The sequence below is a fragment of the Budorcas taxicolor genome, chromosome 15 (assembly GCF_023091745.1).
Source record: "Budorcas taxicolor isolate Tak-1 chromosome 15, Takin1.1, whole genome shotgun sequence".
NCBI classification, from domain to species: domain Eukaryota; kingdom Metazoa; phylum Chordata; class Mammalia; order Artiodactyla; family Bovidae; genus Budorcas; species Budorcas taxicolor.
In genome coordinates this window covers 62,453,970-62,477,481 of record NC_068924.1, presented here as the reverse complement: position 1 = coordinate 62,477,481, position 23,512 = coordinate 62,453,970, and the positions used below count along the sequence as shown (strand labels likewise).

General features: G+C 37.7%; 1 protein-coding gene across 1 annotated transcript in view; it reads left to right on the top strand.

The window, feature by feature from the left end:
• FBXO3 (F-box protein 3) overlaps window positions 1-23,512 on the top strand; it is a 33,555-nt gene that overhangs the window by 1,545 nt on the left and 8,498 nt on the right. The window contains exons 2-8 of the mRNA XM_052652608.1: window positions 2,766-2,855; window positions 5,119-5,282; window positions 15,648-15,762; window positions 17,298-17,502; window positions 18,647-18,692; window positions 21,871-21,955; window positions 22,770-22,892. Of these exons, the coding sequence (XP_052508568.1) occupies window positions 2,766-2,855; window positions 5,119-5,282; window positions 15,648-15,762; window positions 17,298-17,502; window positions 18,647-18,692; window positions 21,871-21,955; window positions 22,770-22,892 (828 nt within the window). The remainder of the gene's footprint in view (window positions 1-2,765; window positions 2,856-5,118; window positions 5,283-15,647; window positions 15,763-17,297; window positions 17,503-18,646; window positions 18,693-21,870; window positions 21,956-22,769; window positions 22,893-23,512) is intronic.

The following is a 23,512-nucleotide window of genomic DNA, read 5'->3' as shown; positions in this document are numbered from 1 at the left end:
CTACACACACTCTTGATCTAATGGGCTACCTTGCTCTCAGAATGATCTTTCTAAGACAGATCCTAAAAATCCTGTAATGCCACTCGTTATTTACAGATTATAACCTAAACTTCAGGGAGCATTTAAGGCCCTTATTATTTGACATAGTCCACTCTATCCAAATTGACCTCAGCCAGCATACCACACTTGTGCCTTTTTTGTTCTGTGGCTTAAACTCTTGACCTTGCCTGGAATGCCATGCTCCCCTCTTCTCATCCTAGCAAGATGAATTCCTTTAAGACCCCCTGTCCTGAGTCCGATCTCTACCTTTTTTCCTCCCTCTGCAGAGTTCATTTACCATACCAGATAGATTGTGCATTTCTTAAATATAAAGACTGTGTTGTTTGTCTTTGTAGTCACTGTTTATTCAACAGGTTTTTTTTTTTTTTTTTGAGTGTTTCTGTGTGCCAGCCTATTAAATGCTGGGGAAACAATAGTGAACAAGACACATAAGGACCCTCTTATAAGCTCTTACAGTCTAATGGGCAAGATGGAGAAAAAGTGCATAATTACAAGAGCTGCTGTGTGCTATGAAGGAAATGAATCAGTGACTCTGTTAAGGAGCTGATTCAGACTGGAAGGAGCTGCTGTATATGATAGACAGCATAGAGCCGTCCTGGCAGAAGGACCCGTGTTTTCAGGAGCTGATTGGAGGATAGCAGAGCCTGTTGGAAGAGCTAGAAGACTGGTGTTGTAGGAAGTAGGGAGTGACTCACAGGCAGAGAGGCTGAGCAGAGACTGGTGAGATCATGAAGGACCTTGTGAGGAGTTCAAATTTATTATAAATGCTTTAGGTCGTAATCAAAGTTTTAAACAAAAGTGACATGATCCCTCTATAAATGTTTGTAGAAGTAAACTGAGTTGAATACTGTATTAGTCAGGGTTCTTGAAGGAAGCAGAACCAATACGTGTGTGTATGTGTGGCTTATTTTAAGGTATTTGCTCATGAATTGTGGAGGCTCTTTCCTATAGTCTGCCATGTGCAAGCTGGAGACCCAAGAAAGCTGGTGGTATAGTTTGAAGGGTAGGGAGCTAGAGAAGTGATTCCAGTCTGGCTCTAAAAGCTTGAGAACCAGGAGTGCCAAAGGCAGGATAAGATCAGTGTCCCAAATCAGTGGTCAGGCAGAGAGCAAATTCAACCTTCCTCTGCCTTTTTGTTCTATTCAGACCCTCAGTGGATTGGATGATGCCCACCCGTATTGGGGAGGGCCGTTTGGCTAACCTAGTCCGCCAGTTCGAAGGCTCATTTTTTCCAGCAACATCTGACAGACACATCAGGAAATAGTGTTTAACCAGCTATCTGGGCATCCCTTAGCCCAAACAAGTTGACACAAATGCCATCGAATTTTATCCACAGAAAAGTTTCCAATGTACTGTGATTTTCCTGTAGTATGTAGCTCAGATTTTTCAAGTGTCTCTCCCATTGCTAACCTTCTGACGGTTTTGGTACATATTTGCTGAACTGGATTGGATTGGATTGATTAGTCTATTGGGATCATTGTGTAATGTAAACTGCACAGTTTGAGTCTCACTGCATATTAGAATTATATGTGGCACTTTAAAAATATACATATCATGCCCGAGGTACAGACTTCACCCCATGCTGACTGAGTCAGAAGCTCTAGGACAGTAGTTTTCATCCTTAATGTCCATCAAAAATCACTTCTGGTGCACATTCCAGCGACTCTTTTATGTTGTTTAACTCTTGGGATATCGAGAGAGAAGGACCTAAAAAAGAGATAGGGGACTCTTGAGTTCACAAAATTGGAGGGATTCCTAGTTTTGCAAATGTTTGGGCGTCTCCTGAGAGAGGCTGAAAAGGATGAGAATGATGTTTGTGTAAAATCTGAAAAGTGAACAAAGCCTATTCTGTTTAGCATCAGTTGTTTTTTTTAACATGCCCCACTCATGGCCTTGACAAATCCTATGTGATTTAAGATTCCCTTAATTGATTAGTTATTGCCCAAGTAAAATCTCTTAATACCTACCTACTTTCTCTAACTTGTGATTTCTCTTCGGAAAGGATAGAAATCCATTTTTTAAAATCTCAAGTTCATTCTTTTTTGAATTAATTACATAGGGAAGGATTTACAGGCATCAAGCACTATTGTGTTAGAAATCTCTATATAATAAGAAAATTATTTCTAATATTTCATATTTTTGAGCAGTTGACCCTAAGTTAAATAGCTGTGGATACTGAATCAGAACTGTTGTGAATCTAACATCTTTTATAAGTGGGTTTTCCAATAGTTCCTATAATTGAAAAGTGTTTTTGGCTACATATTCCTGTTAAGAAAAAAAATTGGAACAGAAGGCCTATGTATTTAATATCAAATGTCTCAGATCTTAAAAAGAAAAAAGTTTGTTTACATCTGCATAACATTTCTATTTGTAGAAATGATTACTGCCCAATAATGAGTATAGGAAAACTCTTTGATTTGAAATAACTCCAGTGGTTTATAGGTTTCATAGACTTTTGTATGAAAATTAAAATTGTAGACATTTTGCAGTGTGTTTGTGAACTCAAATAGTTGAGATTTCACTACTCACAAGGTAATTATACTAGCTAACACATTAAATAGGTTTTAGAAAATACTGTTTTGCAGAAGGTAGTGGAAGAAAAGCAAAAGGAACAAAACAGAACTTAACATTGAATATTTTCATCTTCATTTCTAAATTGCTTTCTTGTTTTCTTTTATACTAACCATGAATCTGGTTACTGCCAGCTGTTGCTATGTCAGTCGAAGACTCAGCCAGCTATCAAGTCATGATCCTCTGTGGAGAAGACATTGCAAAAAATACTGGCTGATATCCGAGTGAGTATTTGGGAAACATGTATCTTGAAATTGGGCCCTTGGCTTTCATTAGTGCTAGTCTATCCTGATTTTCCTCTCTAAGCCTGTGTCTTTAACACCTTTGATGGCTCTGCTTGTGCCTGCCAGTAAACGCAGGTGTTCTCCAAACTTCTCTCTGTGGCTGACTGCTCTTCTCCCTCTGAGAAGTCTCCCGCATGCACTCCTGCAGTTTGTAGAGATGACTTGTATACTTCTAACTCCCAAACCTGAGTGTCCACCCCAGACATTGCCATTGAACCTCAGATTTGTTTGCATAACTGTCTGCTGGCCCTTTCCACTGGATGACCCACAGGGTTCACCGAATTTAGTAAATTTTAATCAATTTGATAGAATAAAAGTGTAGATGACAGAAGGTGGGAGTTGGAAAAGGTGAAAGAAAGGGTAGGATTGCTAATATCTTTTTCTTAGGTTGAGGGGAGTCAGGTGGTAACTGAAGTTGGTGAAGCAAGAAACAGAGATTTAAACATATTATTTAAAGCTAAGCTATTGAGTAGAACTAAAAATAACAGCCTCTAAACATTGGAAGGAGAAAGAATGAGGAAGAAGGAATTTCATGTATTGCTTCATCCTGACCTTTTATTGATTCTTTGGGGTATCAGTAGATAGATATAAAATTGATAAATCAGGAACTAGAGGAATAGGGACTTCCCTGGTGGTCCAGTGGTTAAGAATCTGCCAGCCAGCGTAGGGGACGTGGGTTCAGTCTCTGGTCCAAGAAGATCCCACATGCTGTGGAGCAGCTAAGCCCGTGTGCCACAGCTACCAAGCCTGTGTGCTGCAACTGCTGAGGCCACCTGGTGCAGCTGCTGAAGCCCACGTGCTCGAGAGCCTGTGCTCTGCAAGAAGAGAAGTCACTGCAGTGGGAAGCCGTCACACCACAGCTAGAGAGTAGCCCCTGCTCACCTCAACTATAGAAAGCCCAGACGCAGCAGCAAAGACTTAGTGCAGCCACAAATTTAAAAAATTAAAAAATACAGCTGGAGGAACAAGCATTTAGAATTACAGAGATACCTTCCAGAAGTACCTAAAGTTTCCTTTGAAGAGTTGGACGAAGAACAGGAGACTGCCTAGCTTTTCATTATAAGTTCTTTGGTACTTTTTGGTTTTAATAATATGTGTATTACTTCGATGAATAAAAGGTTACTTCCTTCCTACCACTCCCCTCACCCCAAAACACACACACACACATGTACATACAACACCCTGGATTGTTCTCCCCATGCCTAAACCGGGTCCTCCTGTATTCCTGTCGTCATAGCGGTACCATGCATCCTGGCATCCAAGCCAGAGAGGGGCAGCATCCTACGTCTCTTCTGTCTTTCTCTCCCTACCTCATTCAGTGACTAAGCCTTTCTGACTTTAGCCCCTGTATGTTTCTTGAATCTTTCTTCTCATTTCGTTTCGCCACCACAGCTTTAGTTCAGTTATCGTCCCTTACTGGACTGCTGCAGAACCTTTCCAATCGGTCTCTCTGTCTCTGGTATACCACCCCCCAAACCACAACCACAGGTCTGCTCTTTTCACTCCCCTGTTAGAACTCTTCAGTGACTCTCTATTCCCTAGAGGATAAGGTCCAAGCTACTACTGGTATTCTGGCTGCCTTATCCTGTACCACTTCTGACTCTTAAATTTATATTTCATTCTTTCTCCCTGATTAGATTACATTCTTTGAAGGCAAAAAATGTGCCTTATTTTCAGTGTCCTCAGTGGCTAAATAAACAGTAAATGTTTGTGGAATTGTACCAGACAGGAATGTTGAATTTTGACTCCTTTGCTGTGCTGTATTGATTCTCTGGTTAATCCAGTGTAGATAAATTAGATTAATATAGCCTGTCAGTCATTAGTTTCTAAATGTGCTCTAAAATGGAAAAGCTAAATATATATTTTAAAATTTTACAATTGGTATGTTTTTAGGAGTAAGTTGAAATTCATATCCTATATGTTATTCATATTATAGCTTATTAAGGATTAGAAGCCTTACAAAAATAATAAATAGAAAGTAAAAAAATAAGTGACTCATAATCCCACTATTCCAGGAATAACTTGTTAAATTTTTTGATGTGTGTGTTACTGTTTATTATCTAGTCTTCATTTGTAGTTAAAATAAATGAAAAGGAAGACAAAAGTAGCCACAGATTCCCAATAAAGTATGTTGGTAGGTGTCTAAAATATATGCTAATTTCATTGTAAAAGATTTTTAATTTTATTTTTTAAATCTATTTAGGGAAGAGAAAACACAGAAGAACCAGTGTTGGAAATCCCTGTTCATTGATACTTACTCTGATGTAGGAAGATATATTGACCATTATGCTGCTATTAAAAAGGCCTGGGATGATCTCAAGAAATACTTGGAACCCAGATGTCCTCGGATGGTTTTATCTCTGAAAGGTATTGGGAATACAGGGTGTCCCTTCCTCATTATAGTGACTCTAGTATAAACAGGGTAAATAACTTTAGGTTTCTGTCTCCTACGCTGATCTCTGCTAGTCCAACATTGTCTGTAATGCATCATTCACTTTTGGTCAGGGAAACGGGAAGCCTCGTGTGCTAAGGGGATACTGGCCCTGGTTTGCCCACCTCCGCACCCGCGTGATTCCTTATTGGAAGGGAAGGCTGAACTCATCTGATCTTTACATTTGTTTTACATAAAGAAACTAGTAATGCTAGAATTGCTTGAGGATACCGATTGTAATTTCTTTTAAAAGACTTTTTTTTTTTTAAATTGAAGAATTGCCTGCTGTATCAACCCTCTTCCCTGTTTTCAGGACAAATAAGTGTTTATTTGACAGCCTGGTATTAGGAAAGACCAAATATTGACAGACCGGGTTTTTACGCATCTGAAGAGCAGCATAATAGAATAGGGAAAACTTTCATCCCTACTTTGACATTTACAGAATAATGAAACTAGGATTTGAAGTGAGGTTTATTTGACCCCAGAATCTGTGCTCTGTCTACCATACTACTATTGTCCAATTTTGGCAAGAAATATTAAGCTATTTTCCATTACTTTGATTTTTAAATTTATGCCCAAGAAATACATAAATGGATTGGAGATGCTACTTATCTGCTTTAGCCTCCAATTTTTTTAGGTTTCTCCACTAAAAGGAATTTTATATGTGTTTTGGTTTTGCTAAGCTGAAATTGGAATTAGTTCTTCTCAAATGTATTCCTTTTGAACTGAGGTCTCTTTTGAAAAGGCATTCCTTTTACATTTCATATTTCTGCTGTACTTTTCCATGCAAATATGAATTTCATACAATCATAATTGCATGACCAGTTACTTAAAACTGAATTGCAAGGAAGTAGAAGAAAGAATAATTTGGTAGAGAGAGTAGAGCTTTGAAGGAAAGGACCCTTGATTAATATTTTTATTATTATTTTTTCTTGAAAGAAAAGAAAAATATCATCTATTTCATATGTGGGGTTGAAAAATTTCAAGAGGAAAATCATTCCGAAAATAGGTAATTTGGTGGTGATATGTAAAATATGTAAGGGTTAGTGGGCTTCCTGGGTGGCGCTAGTGGTAAAGAACTTACCTGCTAATGCAGGAAATGTAAGAGACGCAGGTTCGATCCCTGAGTTGGGAAGATCCCCTGGAGGAGGAAATGGCAACCCACTCCAGTGTTCTTGCCTAGAGAATCCCATGGACAGAGGAGCTTGGCAGGCTATAGTCCATAGGGTCTCAAAGAGTCCTACACGAGTGAAGTGATTTAGCATGAAGCAAGTATGCAGTAGCCAATATTTGTTCAACACAAAGCTAGGCGCTAAGCTAAGTACTGTGTATTGTTACATTTAAATTGCCAAAATCCAATGACGCAGACAATTACTATTCTCATCTTATAGGTGAGCTACCTGAGGCAAAAAAATCTAAGGAAGTTGTTTGCCATCACAAAGCAAAGGCTGAGCCAGGATTTGAATACAGGACTGATTCCAGAGCTGCGGTCTTAATAGCTGTTGAAGGAAGAGAGGACCTATTCTGCTTAGGTTATCTTAGGACTCTTAGAGAGCTAGTCTAATATTAGGATATTTGGAATATGAGAATATATTCATTGTTCTCCTTTGAGGCATGGAGCTGCCAGGAAAGGAAGAAACTAAGGGTACATAGCAGCCTCTTCCTTTTCTCTTTTATAGTTTTTTAGGGGGGCACTCAGTTGGTATTCCCAGGCTCCCTGCTCACAGTTGTGTACCCAGTGGCTGGAGGTGTGGTTGTCAGAGGATTCCTTCACAGCCCCTGTTTGACTGCTAGGTGCCAGTTCTCTGGGGTCTTTGCTCTGAGTTGGAATAGGACAGATGCTCTGAAATCTAGAAAATCGGGGGTTCTATTCATGTAGACCTATGAGTTTTAGGACTGAGTCAGGAACTTAGCTATTCATCTCAGGGGCCATAATCCCTGACTCACTTTCAAGAGTATGGAGATTGCAGATAGGAAACTTGGAAAGCAGATAGGCATTGGGCTTGGGAAAATTTTTATTAAGTATCTTGAAATTATAGTACACTGGCCTGTTGTTGTCGTTCAGTCACTCAGTCATGTCCAACTCTTTGGGACCCCGTGACTGCAGCATACCAGGCTTCCCTGTCCTTCACCATCTGCCAGAGTTTGCTCAAACTCATGTCCATTGAGTCAGTGATGCCATTGAACCGTCTCATCCTCTGTCGTCCCCTTCTCCTCCTGCCCTCAATCTTTCCCGGCAACAGGGTCTTTCCCAGTAAGTCGGCTCTTCACATCAGGTGGCTGAAGTATTGGAGTTTCAGCTTCAGTATCAGTCCTTCCAATGAATATTCAGGGTTGATTCCTTTTAGGATTGACTGGTTGGATCTCCTTGCAGTCCAAGGGACTCTCAAGAGTCTTCTCCAGCACCACAGTTCAAAGGCATCATTTCTTCCCCACTTGGCCATTTTTATTGTCCAGCTCTCACATCTATACATGGCTACTGGAAAAACCATAGCTTTGACTAGATGGACCTTTGTAGGCAAAGTTATGTCTCTACTTTTTAATATGCTGTCTAGGTTTGTCATAGCTTTTCTTCCAAGGAGTAAGCGTCTTTTAGTTTCATGGCTGCAGTCACCATCCAAAGTGATTTTGGAGCCCTAGAAAATAAAGTCTGTCACTGGTTCCATTGTTTCCCCATCTATTTGCCATGAAGTGATAACCAGATGTCATGGTGTTTGTTTTTTGAATGTTGAGTTTTAAACCAGCTTTCTTACTCTCCTCTTTCACCTTCAAGAGGCTCTTTAGTTCCTCTTTGCTTACTGCCATAAGGGTGGTGTCATCTGCATATCTGAGGTGATTGATATTTCTCCTGGCAATCTTGATTCCAGCTTGTGCTTTATCCAGCCTGCGTTTTGGATGATTTACTCTGCATATAAATTAAATAAGCAGGGTGACAATATACAGCCTTGTCCTACTTCTTTCCCAATTTGGAACCAGTCTGTTGTTCCATGTCCAGTTCTAACTGTTGCTTCTTGACTTGCACACAGGTTTCGCAGGAGGCAGGTCAGGTGGTCTGGTATTCCCATCTCTTGAAGAATTTTCCACAGTTTGTTGTGATCCACGCAGTCAAAGGCTTTAGCATAGTCAATGAAGCAGAAGTAGATGTTTTTCTGGATTTCTTTTTGCTTTTTCAATGATCAAAAGATGTTGGCAATTTGATCTCTGGTTCCTCTGCCTTTTCTAAATCCAACTTGCACATCTGGAAGTTCCAGGTTGCAGTCTGTCTAATGGTATGTGTCATATGTCTTTGAAGTTCATATTAACCTTAAGTGTTGGCTTAACATTTTTAGAGTCAAGGGACTTTTTAGAGATCATTTTGACCAAGGACTAGCAAACTTTTTCTTTAAATGACCAGCTAGTAAATATTTTAGGCTTTGATAGGCAGATGACCTTTGTGACAGCTGTTCAGCTCTGCTATTGTGGGAGAGCAGCCATAGACAATTCAACAACAAATGGGTGTGGCAGTGTTCCAAGAAAACTTCATTTACGGAAGTAGGTGGCATTTGGCCTTCGGGCTGTAGTTTGTGGATCACTGATTTATAACAGCCCTTTTCTTTTCATAGGTGAAGGAACAGTCTCAGAGAGTTTAGGTGACTTATGCAGGGTCCTGTAGCTGGTGAGGAACAGAGATGAACTCTAGAACTCTAGGCCTCTTGGCTCCTAGTGATCGTTTCACCTCTTCCTCATACAAATAGGCTGGGGGCCAGGAAAGCACTTTATTAAGCACATGAAAGTTGCTTAATCCTCTCTGTAATTTTCTGTAGGTGGTTATCATCATCTATTTTGCAGAGGAGGAAACCGGATTAAAGAGGTGAAATAACTTGCCAGAGATCACAGTCAGTCTAGTCATGCCTTGGTATCCACAGCGGATTGGTTCCAGGGCTCACTGAGGATATCAAAACCCAAAGACGCGCAAGTGCCATCGTTGACCCTTTGTATCCTTGTGTTGCACAACCGTGGATACAGAGGGCCAGCTATAGTTGGTAGAGCTGAGATTTGACCCTGGTCTGTCTGGCTTCCAAATTCTGTTAGAGTAGGATGCCCCTCTAAAACATATTTCCTTGTATTTGTCTTTCACCATGTTTCCTTGTTGTCATTTAACTTTTTTTTTTCTGTCTTGCTATCTGTTTTCAAGAAATGCTTGGTTTCTTAATGTTACATGTTAAATGTCCAATATGTAGCACTAACCATATAAATAGTAATTTTTTTCTCATTCAACTTCTGGTTCAGATAGCTATTTAGCTTGTTTACTTTCTTACTGAACTTTTTAAAAAATAAACTTTTTTTGTAGTAATTTACATTACAAGACAGTTGCAAAGATGGCACAGAGGGTTCCTGTGTACCCCTCAGCCAGCTTCAGTTTCCCCTAACATACCACCCTGTGGGACATTTGTCAAACTAAAGTCTTCACTGGCACATTCCTGCTCACTGAACTCGGGACTTTATTTGTAATTCCCCAGATTTTCCATCAGTGAGATCCTTTTTCAGTTCCTGCACACAGTCAAGAATACCACATGGCATTTAATTGCCATGTGTCTCCTCACTATCCTCTGGCCTGTGGAAATTTTCCAGCCTTTCCTTATCTTTCACAGCCTTGACAGTTTGAAGCAGTACTGGTCAGGTGTTTTGCAGGATGTCCCTCCGACTGACTTTGTCTAAAGTATTACTCCTGATTAGACTGGACTAAGGGGTTTTTCAGGTTACTACCGAGGTGAAATGTTTCTCTTATTACATAGCTGGAGGTATGTGATATTAACAGGCTATCACTAGTGATGTTAACCAACCTAGAGAAATGTGCACAGATCAAAAATAAAAAATAAACAAAGAAATGTGCACAGATCATAAGTGTACAACTCAGTAAACTGTTGCAATGTGAACTTTCCCATTGTAATACCCTTCAGGTCATAAAGTAGAATAATTATGTGTACCTCGAACCCTCTCTCTTTCTCAGGGGCAACCATTATCCTGATTGCTAATGCCACAGAGTTGCTTTCTCTCTTTTTGAACTTTATATAATTTGCATGATTAACTTGTGTATTTTGTGTAAAGTATTTGTTTCATTTGTGAGATTCAGTTGTGTGTAACAGTATTTTGTTCATTTTTGTTATGGTATAAACATTCCATTATATGATTAGACCACAGTTGATGTGTTTATTCTACTGTTGATGGATAGTTTATTTCTAGTCTTTGACTATTACAAATAATATTGTAAATCATTTTTAAAGTGATTTTTATTAGGGCATAGTTGATTTAAAATGTTGTGTTAGTTTCTGCTGTATGGCAAAGTGAGTCAGTTATACATATACATATATCCACTCTTTTTAGATTCTTTTCCCATGTACGTCATTACAAGTGTTGAGTGGAGTTCCCTGTTCCATACAGTAGGTCCTTATTAGTTATCTATTTTATGTACAGTAGTGTGTATATGTCAAACCCAGTCTCCCAATTTATCCCTCCCCCCCCAATTCTAAGTCTGTCTTCTATGTCTGTGACTCTATTTCTATTTGTAAATCATTTTTGATGTATATATGGGCATATTTCTATCAGGCAAATATCTGGGATTGCATTTGTTGGGTGGTGTAGTTTGCTTACATTAAACTTCAAAAAATAGTTAATTTTCCAAAATGGTTTTACCACTTTACATTCCTACTAGCACTTTAATGTTGTCATTGTTTCTATTTTAGCCTTTCTAATGGGTGTGTATGGTGATCTTAATTTGCATATCCTTGAGGAGGTAGAATGACAGTTTTATTTCTAGCTTTCCAATCCCTATATGTCATTTCTTTGTTTTTCTTGCTTTATTGAACTGGCTGGGCCTTCAGTACAGTATTGGGTAGAAATGATAATAGTGAGTATCCTTATCTTTCCGACTGCAGAGGGAGAGCTTTCAACAAGATGATGTTTGCTGTAGGTTTTTAGTAAATACTCTTTGGCATATTGAAGGAAGTCCCTTAAGATCCTAGTTTGGGGAAAGGGTTTTTTGTTTTTGTGTTTTAAATGAATAATTGAGTTTTATCAAATCCCTTTCTACTTCATTCTGTTAATGCTCTGAATTATACTGATTGCTTTTTCTGAATGTTAAACCAGTTTTGCATTCTTGGAGTAAACTTACTTTGGTTAGAATGTATTATCTTTTCTTTTTAATATATTGTTGGATTTGATTTGCTAGTATTTGGGGTTTTACATCTATGCTCATGAGAGAGTTTGGCCTGTAATTTTCCTTTCTTGCAATGTTCTTGTCAGGTTTTGGTATCAAGATGATGCTGGCCTTGTAAAACGAGTCGGGAAGTGTTGCCTCTTTTTCTGTTCCCTGGAAGAGTTTATGTAAGCTTGGTCTTATTTCTTGTTTAAATGATTAGTAGAATATTACCAGTGAAGCTATTCAATCTTGGAGTTTTCATTGTGGGAAGGTTTTAAATTAAGTTTCAATTTCTTTGTCAGATTTAGGACTACTCAGATTTTCTACTTAGTCTCATGTCAGTTTTGGTAAGTTGTGTTTTTCTAGGAAATTGTGCACTTCATGTACATTTTCCAATTTATTGCTATAAAATTTTTCATAATATCCTCTTATCTTTGTAATGCTCGTTGGATCGGTAGTGATTTCACCTTTCCATTTCTGATATTATTTGATATTATTATTTCTCTCTGTTATTCTTGATCAGTTTTGCTAAGTAGGGACTAATCAATTTTATTAATGTTTTCAAAGAACTGACTTTTGTCTTTGTCAATCCTCTGTATATTAATATCTTATTTCTTATTTCATTAATTTTGCTGACTGCATCTCTTTGAGTTTATATTGTCACTTTTTCCTGACTTGAGATGATTACTTAGACTATAAATTTTTCAGCCTTTCTTATTTCTTCAAATCCCTTTAGGTGTATAAATTTCCCATTAAACATAGCTTTAAGTTCATCCAACAAGTTTGAATATGTTGTGTTTTCATTAACATGCAGTTCAAAATATTTTGTGATTTCTTCTTTGACCGATGGATTGTATAGAAATGTATTCCTGCATTTCCAAACATTGGGGGCTTTTTTAGTAATCTTTTTAATGTAATTTATATTTTAATTCCACTATGATCAGAGAATATACTTTATATGAGTTCAGTCATTTGAACTTTATTGTGATTTGTTGTGTGTCCAGCATATAATTTATCTTGGGAAATATTCCATGTATACTTGAAAAGAATATGTATCTCTCCTATATATTTTTTGCCATTGTTGCCATTTAGTACTATGTATATAATTAGGCAAAAACTGTTAATCTTATCAAATCATTTATACTCTTATGAAGTTTTTGGTTTCCTTATTCTGTTAGTTACTGAGAGAGATATGTTAAAATTCCTTACTGTAGTAGGCAGAGTTCTGAGAAAGTTTCCAAGATTCCCATCCTTGTGGTACATGCCTGATAAAATGATAGCCTTCCCTTAAGTATGAGTGGTACTATGGATATAATTTGGAGAAGGCAATGTTACACCACTCCAGTACTCTTGCCTTTTAGTTCTGTGATAGGTCATATCATATGACAAAAGGTGAAGGGGTTTTACAAATGTAATGAAAGTCAAAAATTAGTTGTTTTTGAATTAATTATTAATCAAAAGGGAAATTATCCTGAGCCAGGCCTGACCCAGAAGGAACTTAAAAGGAACTGGGCCCTTCCAGAAGTCAGAGAGATTCAAAGCATGAGTATCTCTCCTATTGGCCATGAGCAAGCAAATTGGCATGTTGTGGAGAGGGCCAGCTGATAGGGATGGCAGATTGCTTCTCAGAGCAGAGAGCTTCAGTCCTACAACTGCAGAGAACCGTGTTCTGCCAACAACCAGTGAGTTTGGAATAGAACCCCAAGCAAAGGATGCATAAAATGAGCTAGCAGCCCCAGTTAACACCATGACTTCAGCCTTGTGGGACCTGAGTGGGAGATCCAATTAAGTCATGCCCAGAATGCTGACCTGCAGAAACTGTAAAATAGTAAATGAGTATTGTTTGACACTTCTAATATTGTGGCAGTAGAAAACTAATATTCCCATTATAATTATAGACAATCTTTTTTTCCATTTTAATTCTGTCATTTAAAAAATATATTTTGAAGCTGTGTTATTAGATGTACAAAACTAAAGTTATAATGCCTGTGTAGTGAATTAAACCTTTTTTCCTTTATGGAAAGTCCTCCATTACCTCAAATAATGCTATTTGCCTTTAAGTCTGTTTTCTATGATTTTAGTAGAGCTATTTTAGTTTTCTGTGTTTACATCTTTAAGATGTGCCTCTTGTATAATTGTGTTTTGTTTTTCATCTGGTCTGTCAGTCTGTTTTTTAATTAGATTATTTAGTCTGTTTATATTTAATATAATTATTAATACATTTGAATGTAAATATACCATGTTGCTGGGAAGCCCAGGTGGTTCCATGGTAAAGAATCCACCTACCAGTGCCGGAGACACGGTTTGATCCCCCGGTCGGGGAGGTCCCCTGGAGGAGGAAATGGCAACCCACTCCAGGACTCTTGCCTGGAGAATCCCATGGAACAGAGCAGCCTGGTGGGCTGCAGTCCATGGGGCTGCCAAGAGTCGGACAGGACTGAGCGGCTAAGCAGGCATGTGTGCATACCTTGTTTCTGCTTTTTATTGGTGCTGCCTCAGCAGCTGCTCCTTTTTTTGCATTCTTCTTAATTATCTTTTATTCCATACCCCCTTGCCTTTCTTAGTTAACTTCTTCTTTTAGTGATTAGTCTAGAAATTAAAATACGTATGTCTGACATAGTGAAAGTCTATTGTAAAATTAGTATTTTTACCACTTCCTGAACAATGAAAGATCCTTAAAATACTTTAATTTCAATTACCTCCCTCTTATCTTTTTATTATAGTTTTATGATTTTAGTTTTCAACCTATTTTATATCTTTGAAAACATTATTTCTATTTTATATGTTCAATATTATTTTAGATTTACCTCCATATTTACATCTTCTGTTGCACTTTATTTCTTCCTATATCTTCATGCTTCCATCTGGGGTAATTTTTCTTCTGCCTGAAGAATTCCTATTAGTATTTTTTTTTTTTTAATGAGGGACTGCAACTGCTGAATTATTTTCAGATTTTTTTTTTTTTGGTTGAAAAATGTATTGATTTCATCTTCACTTTTGAAGTATAAATTCACTGAATATAGAATTCTTGTCAGCAGTTGTTTTTTTTTTCCCCAGCGCTTGGAGATACTGTTCTAGCTTCTGTTGTTCTGTTGGTAATTTAGCTATCAGTCTTACTGTCATTCCTCTGAAAGTGACTGTGGCTTTTTCCCCGTCTCTGGTTGCTTTTAAGATTTCTCTTTGTCTTTGATTTTCAGCAGTTTTCCAGTAATGTGTCTAGGTGACGATTTTCTTTGTAATTATAGTGCTTCTTGTAATTATAGTGCTTCTTGAATTGTTTTAATAAATTTTGGAGAACTCTCAACCCTATGATAATGCTGAAAGCTTTGCTCAGTTTCTCAACTTTGTGTTTGCTTTCAGAACTGGTAGTTGCCTCAAAGACAAGGTAGCTCCAGTGGCTAAACTCTCAGTCTCCCTGTTCTGGACCAGCCTCCCCCGGCCCAGACCGTGCTGGTTCTCACCGCCTTTGAGGTTCTCCGGAAACGTTGAAACCAACATTCCCGTTCGGCTTTTCTGCTTCTAAGCAGAAGGTTTGGCTCAGCAGCCTGGTGTGCCATTGCTGGGAGTGACTCTCTTCCTTGCTATTTGTAATGATACTTTTTGAAGCTAGTTTATATGGCAGGCTTACAAACATGAAAATCAAATGCTAGGTAATATCCTCCTAGAATGAACCTACGCCTAAGTCCTGTATTCCCCATTGAGAAGCTTGGTTAAGACTCTTGAACAACATCTGTTTAGAGAACTTCTGGAGAGTTTTTTTAAATAGAGAAGTTTATTAGATTAAGAAAAATGAGCTATGCTCTTAAGTTTGCAGTGTAATGTGAAAAATTATTGTGGATTTCACTGGTGCCTGCCATTCCATATTTTATTTAATGCCAGTGCTTTCCCCCTGGAGAGGAAACTGGGGAATTTGCTTGCTCAGGTGCTTCAAATGTCACAGCCAATCTAAAGTGATGTAATGGTTCTCTGAATATTCAGTTCATTTCCCTATATTTCAGCAAGTATCTTTTAGGCAGAATTCAATTGGTCTAAAATTGTTTCATTGGCTAGCAGATACAGTGGAATTCCTTCTTAGATTTAAGGCTATCATTGTTTCATAATTTGCTTTTTTGTGTCTCTGCAGAGGGTGCTCGAGAGGAAGACCTAGATGCTGTGGAAGCTCAGATCGGCTGCAAGCTTCCTGATGATTATCGGTGTTCCTATCGTATCCACAATGGGCAGAAGTTAGTTGTTCCTGGGTAAGATGTTCACTGTTTGGGTTATTTTTTATGATACAAAGTATTTTCTACAATGTAAACAAATTGTATTTGTAGTTATTCTTAACAGATTAAAGGAGTATGATAATTTCCTCTTGTTTGTTGTAGCAATCCATAAGACAGAATATAAAGCTTGAATTTGATTTTGCCAAAATAGATTATGTCTCAAAAGCATCATTTCTATTAATACATCTTTATAGTTTAAATGAAGTCTGGTTGGAGGTGGGGGTATGGGACAGGAGAGAGGGGGGTGTGTGCGTATATATATATATATATAATTTAACTAGAACTGTTCTGAATCCTTGAAATGTTTACCCTGTTACAGGCCAGGTAAATTGTTTGGGAGAACTTGTTGTAAATTCTGTGTATCATACATCTAAAAAGTAATTTGCTCAGAGCTATACATACTTAACCAAAGAAAATATAGTTTTGTCCTATTCAAGCATAGCCTATTTTAAACTTACTTCCAAAAGATATGAAGTATTCACTGTGGATCCTTTTGGTAAAAGCAGAGCATACAGTAGCTGTCAAATTCACTCCTAGTTTTAAAAGGTCTATTCTTTGAATGATTCTACTCTTTTTGTTCCTTTATGCAATTAAGCTAATTCAGAGACTTTGCATTTGTGACATGCTAATAGGAATTTAGGGAGAATTTTGCATTGTTCTTGTTAGAATATGATATCTCTATGTGTGTGAAAAATCATATGAGGCTCTTTTACCATTTTAGATCAGAGTTGAGTGAGGACAGGGAATCTAGAAGGTGATCGATCATATTGAGGTTACTGAGGTTCAGATATCAAATACTGGGCAGTTAGAACTAGGTAAGCCTAAATCACTGATTTTTTTTTTCTACTCTTGTTTTCCTGTCATGCTGCAACTTGACAAAAAGGAAAAATTGTCATATTTCGAGAACAAACAGGAGAGAACTTTACTAAAGGAGTTGCTCAGACTTGACATGACAAACAGGTCATGAGTTCAACCCAGGGATTTTTATCTATCCACAGCTCAGTGAGACTTAGGATGAGACTCTTGCAAACACTGAAACCTGTTTTGTTCTCATTTGTCTACCATGAGATGAGTTAGACACCAGGCATCCCAAGTTTTTGAAAATTTGAATAAGGTTTAAGCTGATCTCCATTTATTCTGCCTGGTAGGATAGAGTAAGCTAAAGGTTGTATCAAGATAAAACTATCAGAGAGAATATACTCCTTTAAACATAAAATTAGTCATACATACATATATAGCAAAATGCTGGCAAATTATGGCAAGATAGGTTTTTGAAAGCAATAAAACTATTTTTTCTTTTTAAAAGGTTTACATTTAGATATTTAGGCTTTTAATTTAAACCAGAATCTTTCCACTCAAGAGTTTGAATTTAAGATATATAGAAATTGTAGTGTTTCATGTATTCCTGCTTTAGAATTGACATGGTAATCAGTTTTCATAAAGTTGTCAATGTGAAATTAGTACTCATCAAAAGGTTGCAGCTGACTAAATTTTTGAGTCTGTGTTCTCAGGTTGTTGGGAAGCATGGCACTGTCTAATCACTACCGTTCTGAGGATTTGTTAGATGTCGACACGGCTGCTGGAGGCTTCCAGCAGAGACAGGGACTGAAATACTGTCTCCCTTTAACTTTTTGCATACACACTGGTTTGAGTCAGTACATAGCAGTGGAAGCTGCGGAGGGCCGAAACAAAAATGAAGTCTTCTACCAATGTCCAGTAAGTCGCAAGTGTCTTGAAAGGTGGCTTTCAGATATGTTCTGATAAAATGTGCATTAGGAATTTTCAAGATTATGGAATGAGTATAGAGCGTTATATAATTTGATTATAGACCTGTGTTACTAGAGGGCTAATATTCTGATTTAATGACATAAAATACTAAAAGAAAATTTCACCAATGGACCAACAGTGCAAACAATTGTACGTATAGAGGGGAAGCTGTGATTTGTGTTAGGGATTTTAAGCTTGAGAAAAACTAATGAGCTTCTTTCTGAGGTGATTAATTGTAATATCAGTTTCTAACTTTAAAAATCTAACATTTGCACATCATTTGATTCAAGTTCTGAGTGCAGTGGAAACTTCTAAACTCTTTCTTCAGCGTGTATTTGGGTTATTGAAAAATATAGATCCTTTTCAGGAGGCTTTTGTTAAGATTTTCATGTACGCACAGAATATCATGTCATTTGGTCTCATTATTTCCTCAGTTCTCAGTCATTCCTCAGTTACAGACCTGCTGCTTTTGTTTTTGTCTGGATGTGAACTTTTAACTTAAAAGAGGAATTTAAAATAGAAAATATTTTTCTTAGTTATCTGAGACATGTGACTCTATATGACATTTATATTATTTAAAGAACTTTCATTACTTTAAATTTTTTTCTAAGCATTTGCATTTCTTTATCTCATTTTTGACTTGATAGTTCTGTAAGGTTGTAGGACAATGACTTGGCCTCTCATTTCCTGAGAGAAACGATTAATCTACAATTGTTCAGGTCCATTGACTGAATCCAAAGCCCTGTCTTTTAGGTCCATAGGTCAGATATCATCTCATGGTTTTAACGTCTTAATTGTTCTCTTAAAGGATCATTTTTTTTAGTTCATTTGAACACTGAGAGCAGTGTATAAGCATTTTAACAGTTTTTGAGAGCTGCTTGGCGTTCTTCCAAGGGCTTGATAGGAAGAGCCTAAATACAGAAATCATAAAAACAGAAACTAACAGAACAGTATGTGGAATGTCTAAGTATTGTTTAGAGCACTTCAGTTATTGCTGTCTGTTTTGCCTTGTCCCTAGGGAAGGATACAATGAATAACAAGAAATTAAGTAAAATGTACCATATTCAATTATAATATTCTTTTTCTCACCTAGGACCAAATGGCTCGGAATCCAGCTGCTATTGACATGTTTATCATAGGTAAAACAAGAGTCTTCTTTTCTCCCTTTTTCCTTCTGGTCCAGACACATTGTTAGTAAAAACTTGTCTGTTTACTTGATCAGCTAGCAATTTTATATTTGTATTTCTTAGAGCGTGTTGGTCCATAAAGTACTATAACTATGTTTCTTTAGAATAGCCCTTATACTTCATTTGACTTGGGTTTCTACTTGGAAAAAAGCCATGCCCGATACAACCTTGTTCTCTCAGGATTCTTCTGTAGAACAGTGAAATATATGGAATAGCTAGAAATGTGTATATAGTTCCCTTATACACACATGCATTTTCGGTCGATCATATTAATGCGTAATTAGATAATGAAATAACGGTACTTGTTCTCGTCTAGTGCCAGTGCTGTAGTAAGATACTGATAAGTCACACCAGAGACCTCAAACCAGCAGCCTTCAGAGACCAGTATAAACTGGGCCTTATAAACTGCTTGGCACACCTGATTTTTCTTGGTCTTAAAAGGGTATTTCTCAGGATTTTTTTTAAACTTTTTATTAAAACCAGTTAACAATGTTATGATAGTTACAGGTGAACAGTGAAGGGACTCAGCAATACAGACACATCTCATAGGATTTTGAGAACAATTCAGTCTGTATACAAGAGCATCTCACCCCTTTGTTGTTCATTCATTCTTGTTTTGCTTAGATTTTGCTCAAGTAAGACAAGCATCCTAACTATCTGTTCTGCTTTTTAGAGGTATTTCTGGCACATATTAAACATCCTCATGTGTTAATAGTGAAGGGGCCTTCCAGACTAAGTCATCTATAATTGTATCTCCTAATGGAATCTTGAGCAGAGTATAAGTTTCTGTGAGTTCAGAAATCTATGGCATATTCTAGGTTTGTATGTTCAAGTTATGGCATATTCTAGGTTTAATAAATAAACTGGTACAGCCACTATGGAGAACAGTGTGGAGATTCCTTAAAAAACTGGGAATTGAACTGCCATACGACCCAGTAATCCCAGTGCTGGGCATACACCCCAAGGAAACAAGAATTGAAAGAGACGTGTACTCCAGTGTTCATTGTAGGACTATTTACGATAGCTAGGACATGGAAGCAACCTAGATGTCCATCAGCAGATGAATGGATAAGGAAGTTGTGGTACATATACACGATGGAATATTGACGATGGAATATTGCTCAGCAATATTCCATTTCCCCCTGCCCGTAGGGGAGGGTGAGGAAGGCAGGGGTTGGGTGCGGCCTCTGGCCCTGACCTTCGGTCTCCTGTCCCCCGCCTCGGGGCGTCATTGGGGGCCGTTAGAATATTGCTCAGAAGGAATGGATTTGAGTCAATTCTGATGAGGTGGATGAACCTGGAGCCTATTATACAAAGTGAAGTAAGTCAGAAAGAGAAAGACAAATACTGTATATTAATGCATATATGTGGAGTTTAGAAAGTCAGTACCAACAATCCTACATGCAGGGCAGCAAAGGAGACATAGATGTAAAGAACAGACTTTTGGACTCAATGCGAGAGGGCAAGGGTGGGATGATTTGAGAGAATAGCACTGAAACATGTACATTGCCATGTGTAAAATAGATGACCAGTGCAAGTTTGATGCATGAAGCAGGGCACCCAAAGCTGGTGCTCTGGGACAACCCAGAGGGATTGAGGTGGGGAGGGAGGTGGGAGAGAGGTTCAGGATCAGGGGGACACACGTATGCCTGTGGCCAATTCATGTTGATGTATGACAAAAGCCATCACAATACTGTAATTATTCTCCAATTAAAATAAATTAATTTGTTTTTTAGCAAAAGAAAAACAAAGGGCCAGAGTGAGCCATTAATAGACATTGAGAAAAGAGAAAACTGGGTTGGATGGCATCACTGAGTCAGTGGACATGAGTTTGAGCAAACTCTGGGAGATGGTGAAGGACAGGGAAGCCTGGAGTGCTACAGTCCATGGGGTCGCAGAGTTGGACATGACTTAGGGACTGAACAACAACAATTGCAGTTTACCTGGTCTCAACTGATACCTTTAAATTTTTAAAGCTGTATACTATCAGACTCAGCTTGAATTGTATCTTCAGTCATTCCCTAAATAGAATTGTAAGTAAATACAGACTGTAAATTCAGCATCGGACTTTCAGTGTGGAAGAGTGCAGAAACTAGGTTAATAGAAACCATATTATGAAGAAATTCACTGAACACTATTGATTAAGGGACTAACTAATATATTCTAGGCACTGAGATGTATTAAGAGTAAATGATAGGGGTCTGAGATAGATTATGTTGTATTACCTAGATGAGGCAACATAATTCACGCAAATACTTGCTATTGATCTAATCACTAGGTCACAGATATATGGTCTGGACTAGACTATCCTAGTTCAGCGTCTCTGCTTCGAGTTGGTCACTGAGACTATGGAGGGCATTCGAATCTATAGTAGCACAGCTGGGCTGTGTGTGTTAGTCGCTCAGTCGTGTCTGACTCTTTGTGACTCCATGGACTGTAGCCCACTAGGCTCCTCTGTCCGTGGAATTGTGCAGGCAAGAATACTGGAGTGGGTGGCCATTCCTTTCTCCAGCAGATCTGACCAACCCAGGGATCGAATCCAGGTCTCCTACATTGCAGGCGGATTCTTTACCGTCTGAGCCACCAGAGAAACTGCTTTGGGGTTATCCTGATGCCCAGAACTCCACAGTGCTATACCCCTATTAAATGTCCAGACTGAGCCTGGCCTCTACCAGAATTTTGTGCGTGAATCAGAATTTGCCTAGTAGACCAGGGATATACCTTATTCATCTGAGGATAGCTGCTGATATCTTTTTCTGTAGTTTCTTCCTACATGTGGCTATATCTCCTTTGTTCTGTATGTTCTAGGAATTATAGACCGAAGGCTTTTCATTCTTGTACCAGAACCAATTAAAATTTAAAAGTTAACTGTTTAGTTTTAAGTGTTAAAAAGTAGTTTGAAGGAAGTTGGAGGATTCTCTAGCAAGGTAGTTAGGGAATACGATTGCTAGAATTGAGGATAGAAATTTACCTAGGATTTGTAGATGACATCTATAAATATTTCCAGTTTTGATATCACTAGATACCAGTATAAGCATAGAGAAATTACAATTTTTTTCCTTGTTTCCTGTGTAGACTTTTAAAACCTATTTGTCCTTTTCTCTGTTCTTCTTCCCTTCCTTGTTTATAGGTGCTACTTTTACTGACTGGTTTACTTCTTATGTCAGCAGTGTTGTATCAGGTGGCTTCCCTATCATCAGAGACCAAATTTTCAGGTATTTCACTCAGACCCTTTTGGTTTGGAATGATTATAAATCAGAAAAAAACATTAAGTTACACATCATGAGATGAAGTTTCCCAGGAATGTTAATAACAGAACCTCTCATCTTGAATCTTATTGTTTTATTCTCATTTTAAAGCCAAAACATCCAGACAGTTGAATGACCAGTATTTTTTTCATCTTGAAGAATCAAGAGAAAAATTGATTTTGCTTTAGGAGCTATGACCTTATAGTAGTTATATAATTGGGGGGTGGGGTGGGCAGGGGAGCTATTACCAAGTAATGAATATATTGTGACTAGCAAGGCAGTAACTGTTTACTCCTAGAAAATGTTATGTATTATCTCTGAAACATTCACGTATTATAGATGGTATTAGAGGTAATCTTGGTTCACAGTGGGCTGGTTGGCAGAAATGATAGATTAATTATACATTAGAGGCCTCTAGAATAACATACTAACACACTTTTATTGTCAGAGTCACCATTTAAAGGGCATAGCTGGGTTTTCAGATGTTCCGAGTTTCCTTAGCTCTGAAAACTGAAATAAGCTGTTTTTAGTTTCCAGATTAGTTACTAATCCATTATTTGAACCACTGATCATTGAACCTTGACTGCTGTCATTATTGATGCAAAGTCTTCAAAATTTTCTAATTTGTTTGTTTTTTAAGTTTAATAAGGTCCCAAATATGATTTAAATGTTTTATCCTAAGGTAAAATATAAACTATTTTGCACTGTATCTTTAAAACTTATATCTTGCAGAATTGAGGTTTGTTGATTTAACAATGTTTAATTTTTTAAAATTGCCTAGATACGTTCATGATCCAGAGTGTGTAGCAACGACTGGGGATATTACAGTTTCAGTTTCCACATCATTTCTGCCAGAACTTAGCTCTGTACATCCACCCCATTATTTCTTCACATACCGAATCAGGTGAGAATTTTAAATGGGGGTGTTTTTTAAAATTGTGGGATATAGCTCATGGATGTGTTATTATCTCCCTATTTGATATGATATAAAAAACACATTTTGAAAAGCAGCTTCTTGCTAAAGTGTGGGGATAAGTGGATAGCAAAAAAATTTTCTACAATGTAGTGTTTATAAAGTACCTTGAATTTATATCAGCCTAACTTTAAGTTGTTTCTTCAGTATAAGTATTGTGCCTGGTACTTTGAAAGGTGGACTGCTAAGTTGGAATCATCATGAAAGTTCAGTATTAGAGTAAGGATGCATTCTAAAACTATGAATAACTTCCCTGGTCGTCCAGTGATTAAGACTGTGCTCTCAATACAGTGGGTACAGGTTTGATCCCTGGTCAGGGAACTAAGATCCCACATGCTGCACAGTGTGGCCAAAAAAAAAGCTATGAAATTGCTCAAGATAAAACTATGCATTTAAGTTTTAACTTGCTTGTCTATATTTAGTTAAAAGTGTAATAAGTATTATTTGAATACAGCCTCTATAATTAGACATAGTGCTGAGCAAGCCCTGGATTTGGTTGAATAAAAAGCATATTAAATTAAATTCACTTTAATTAGTACTCTGTACTATGA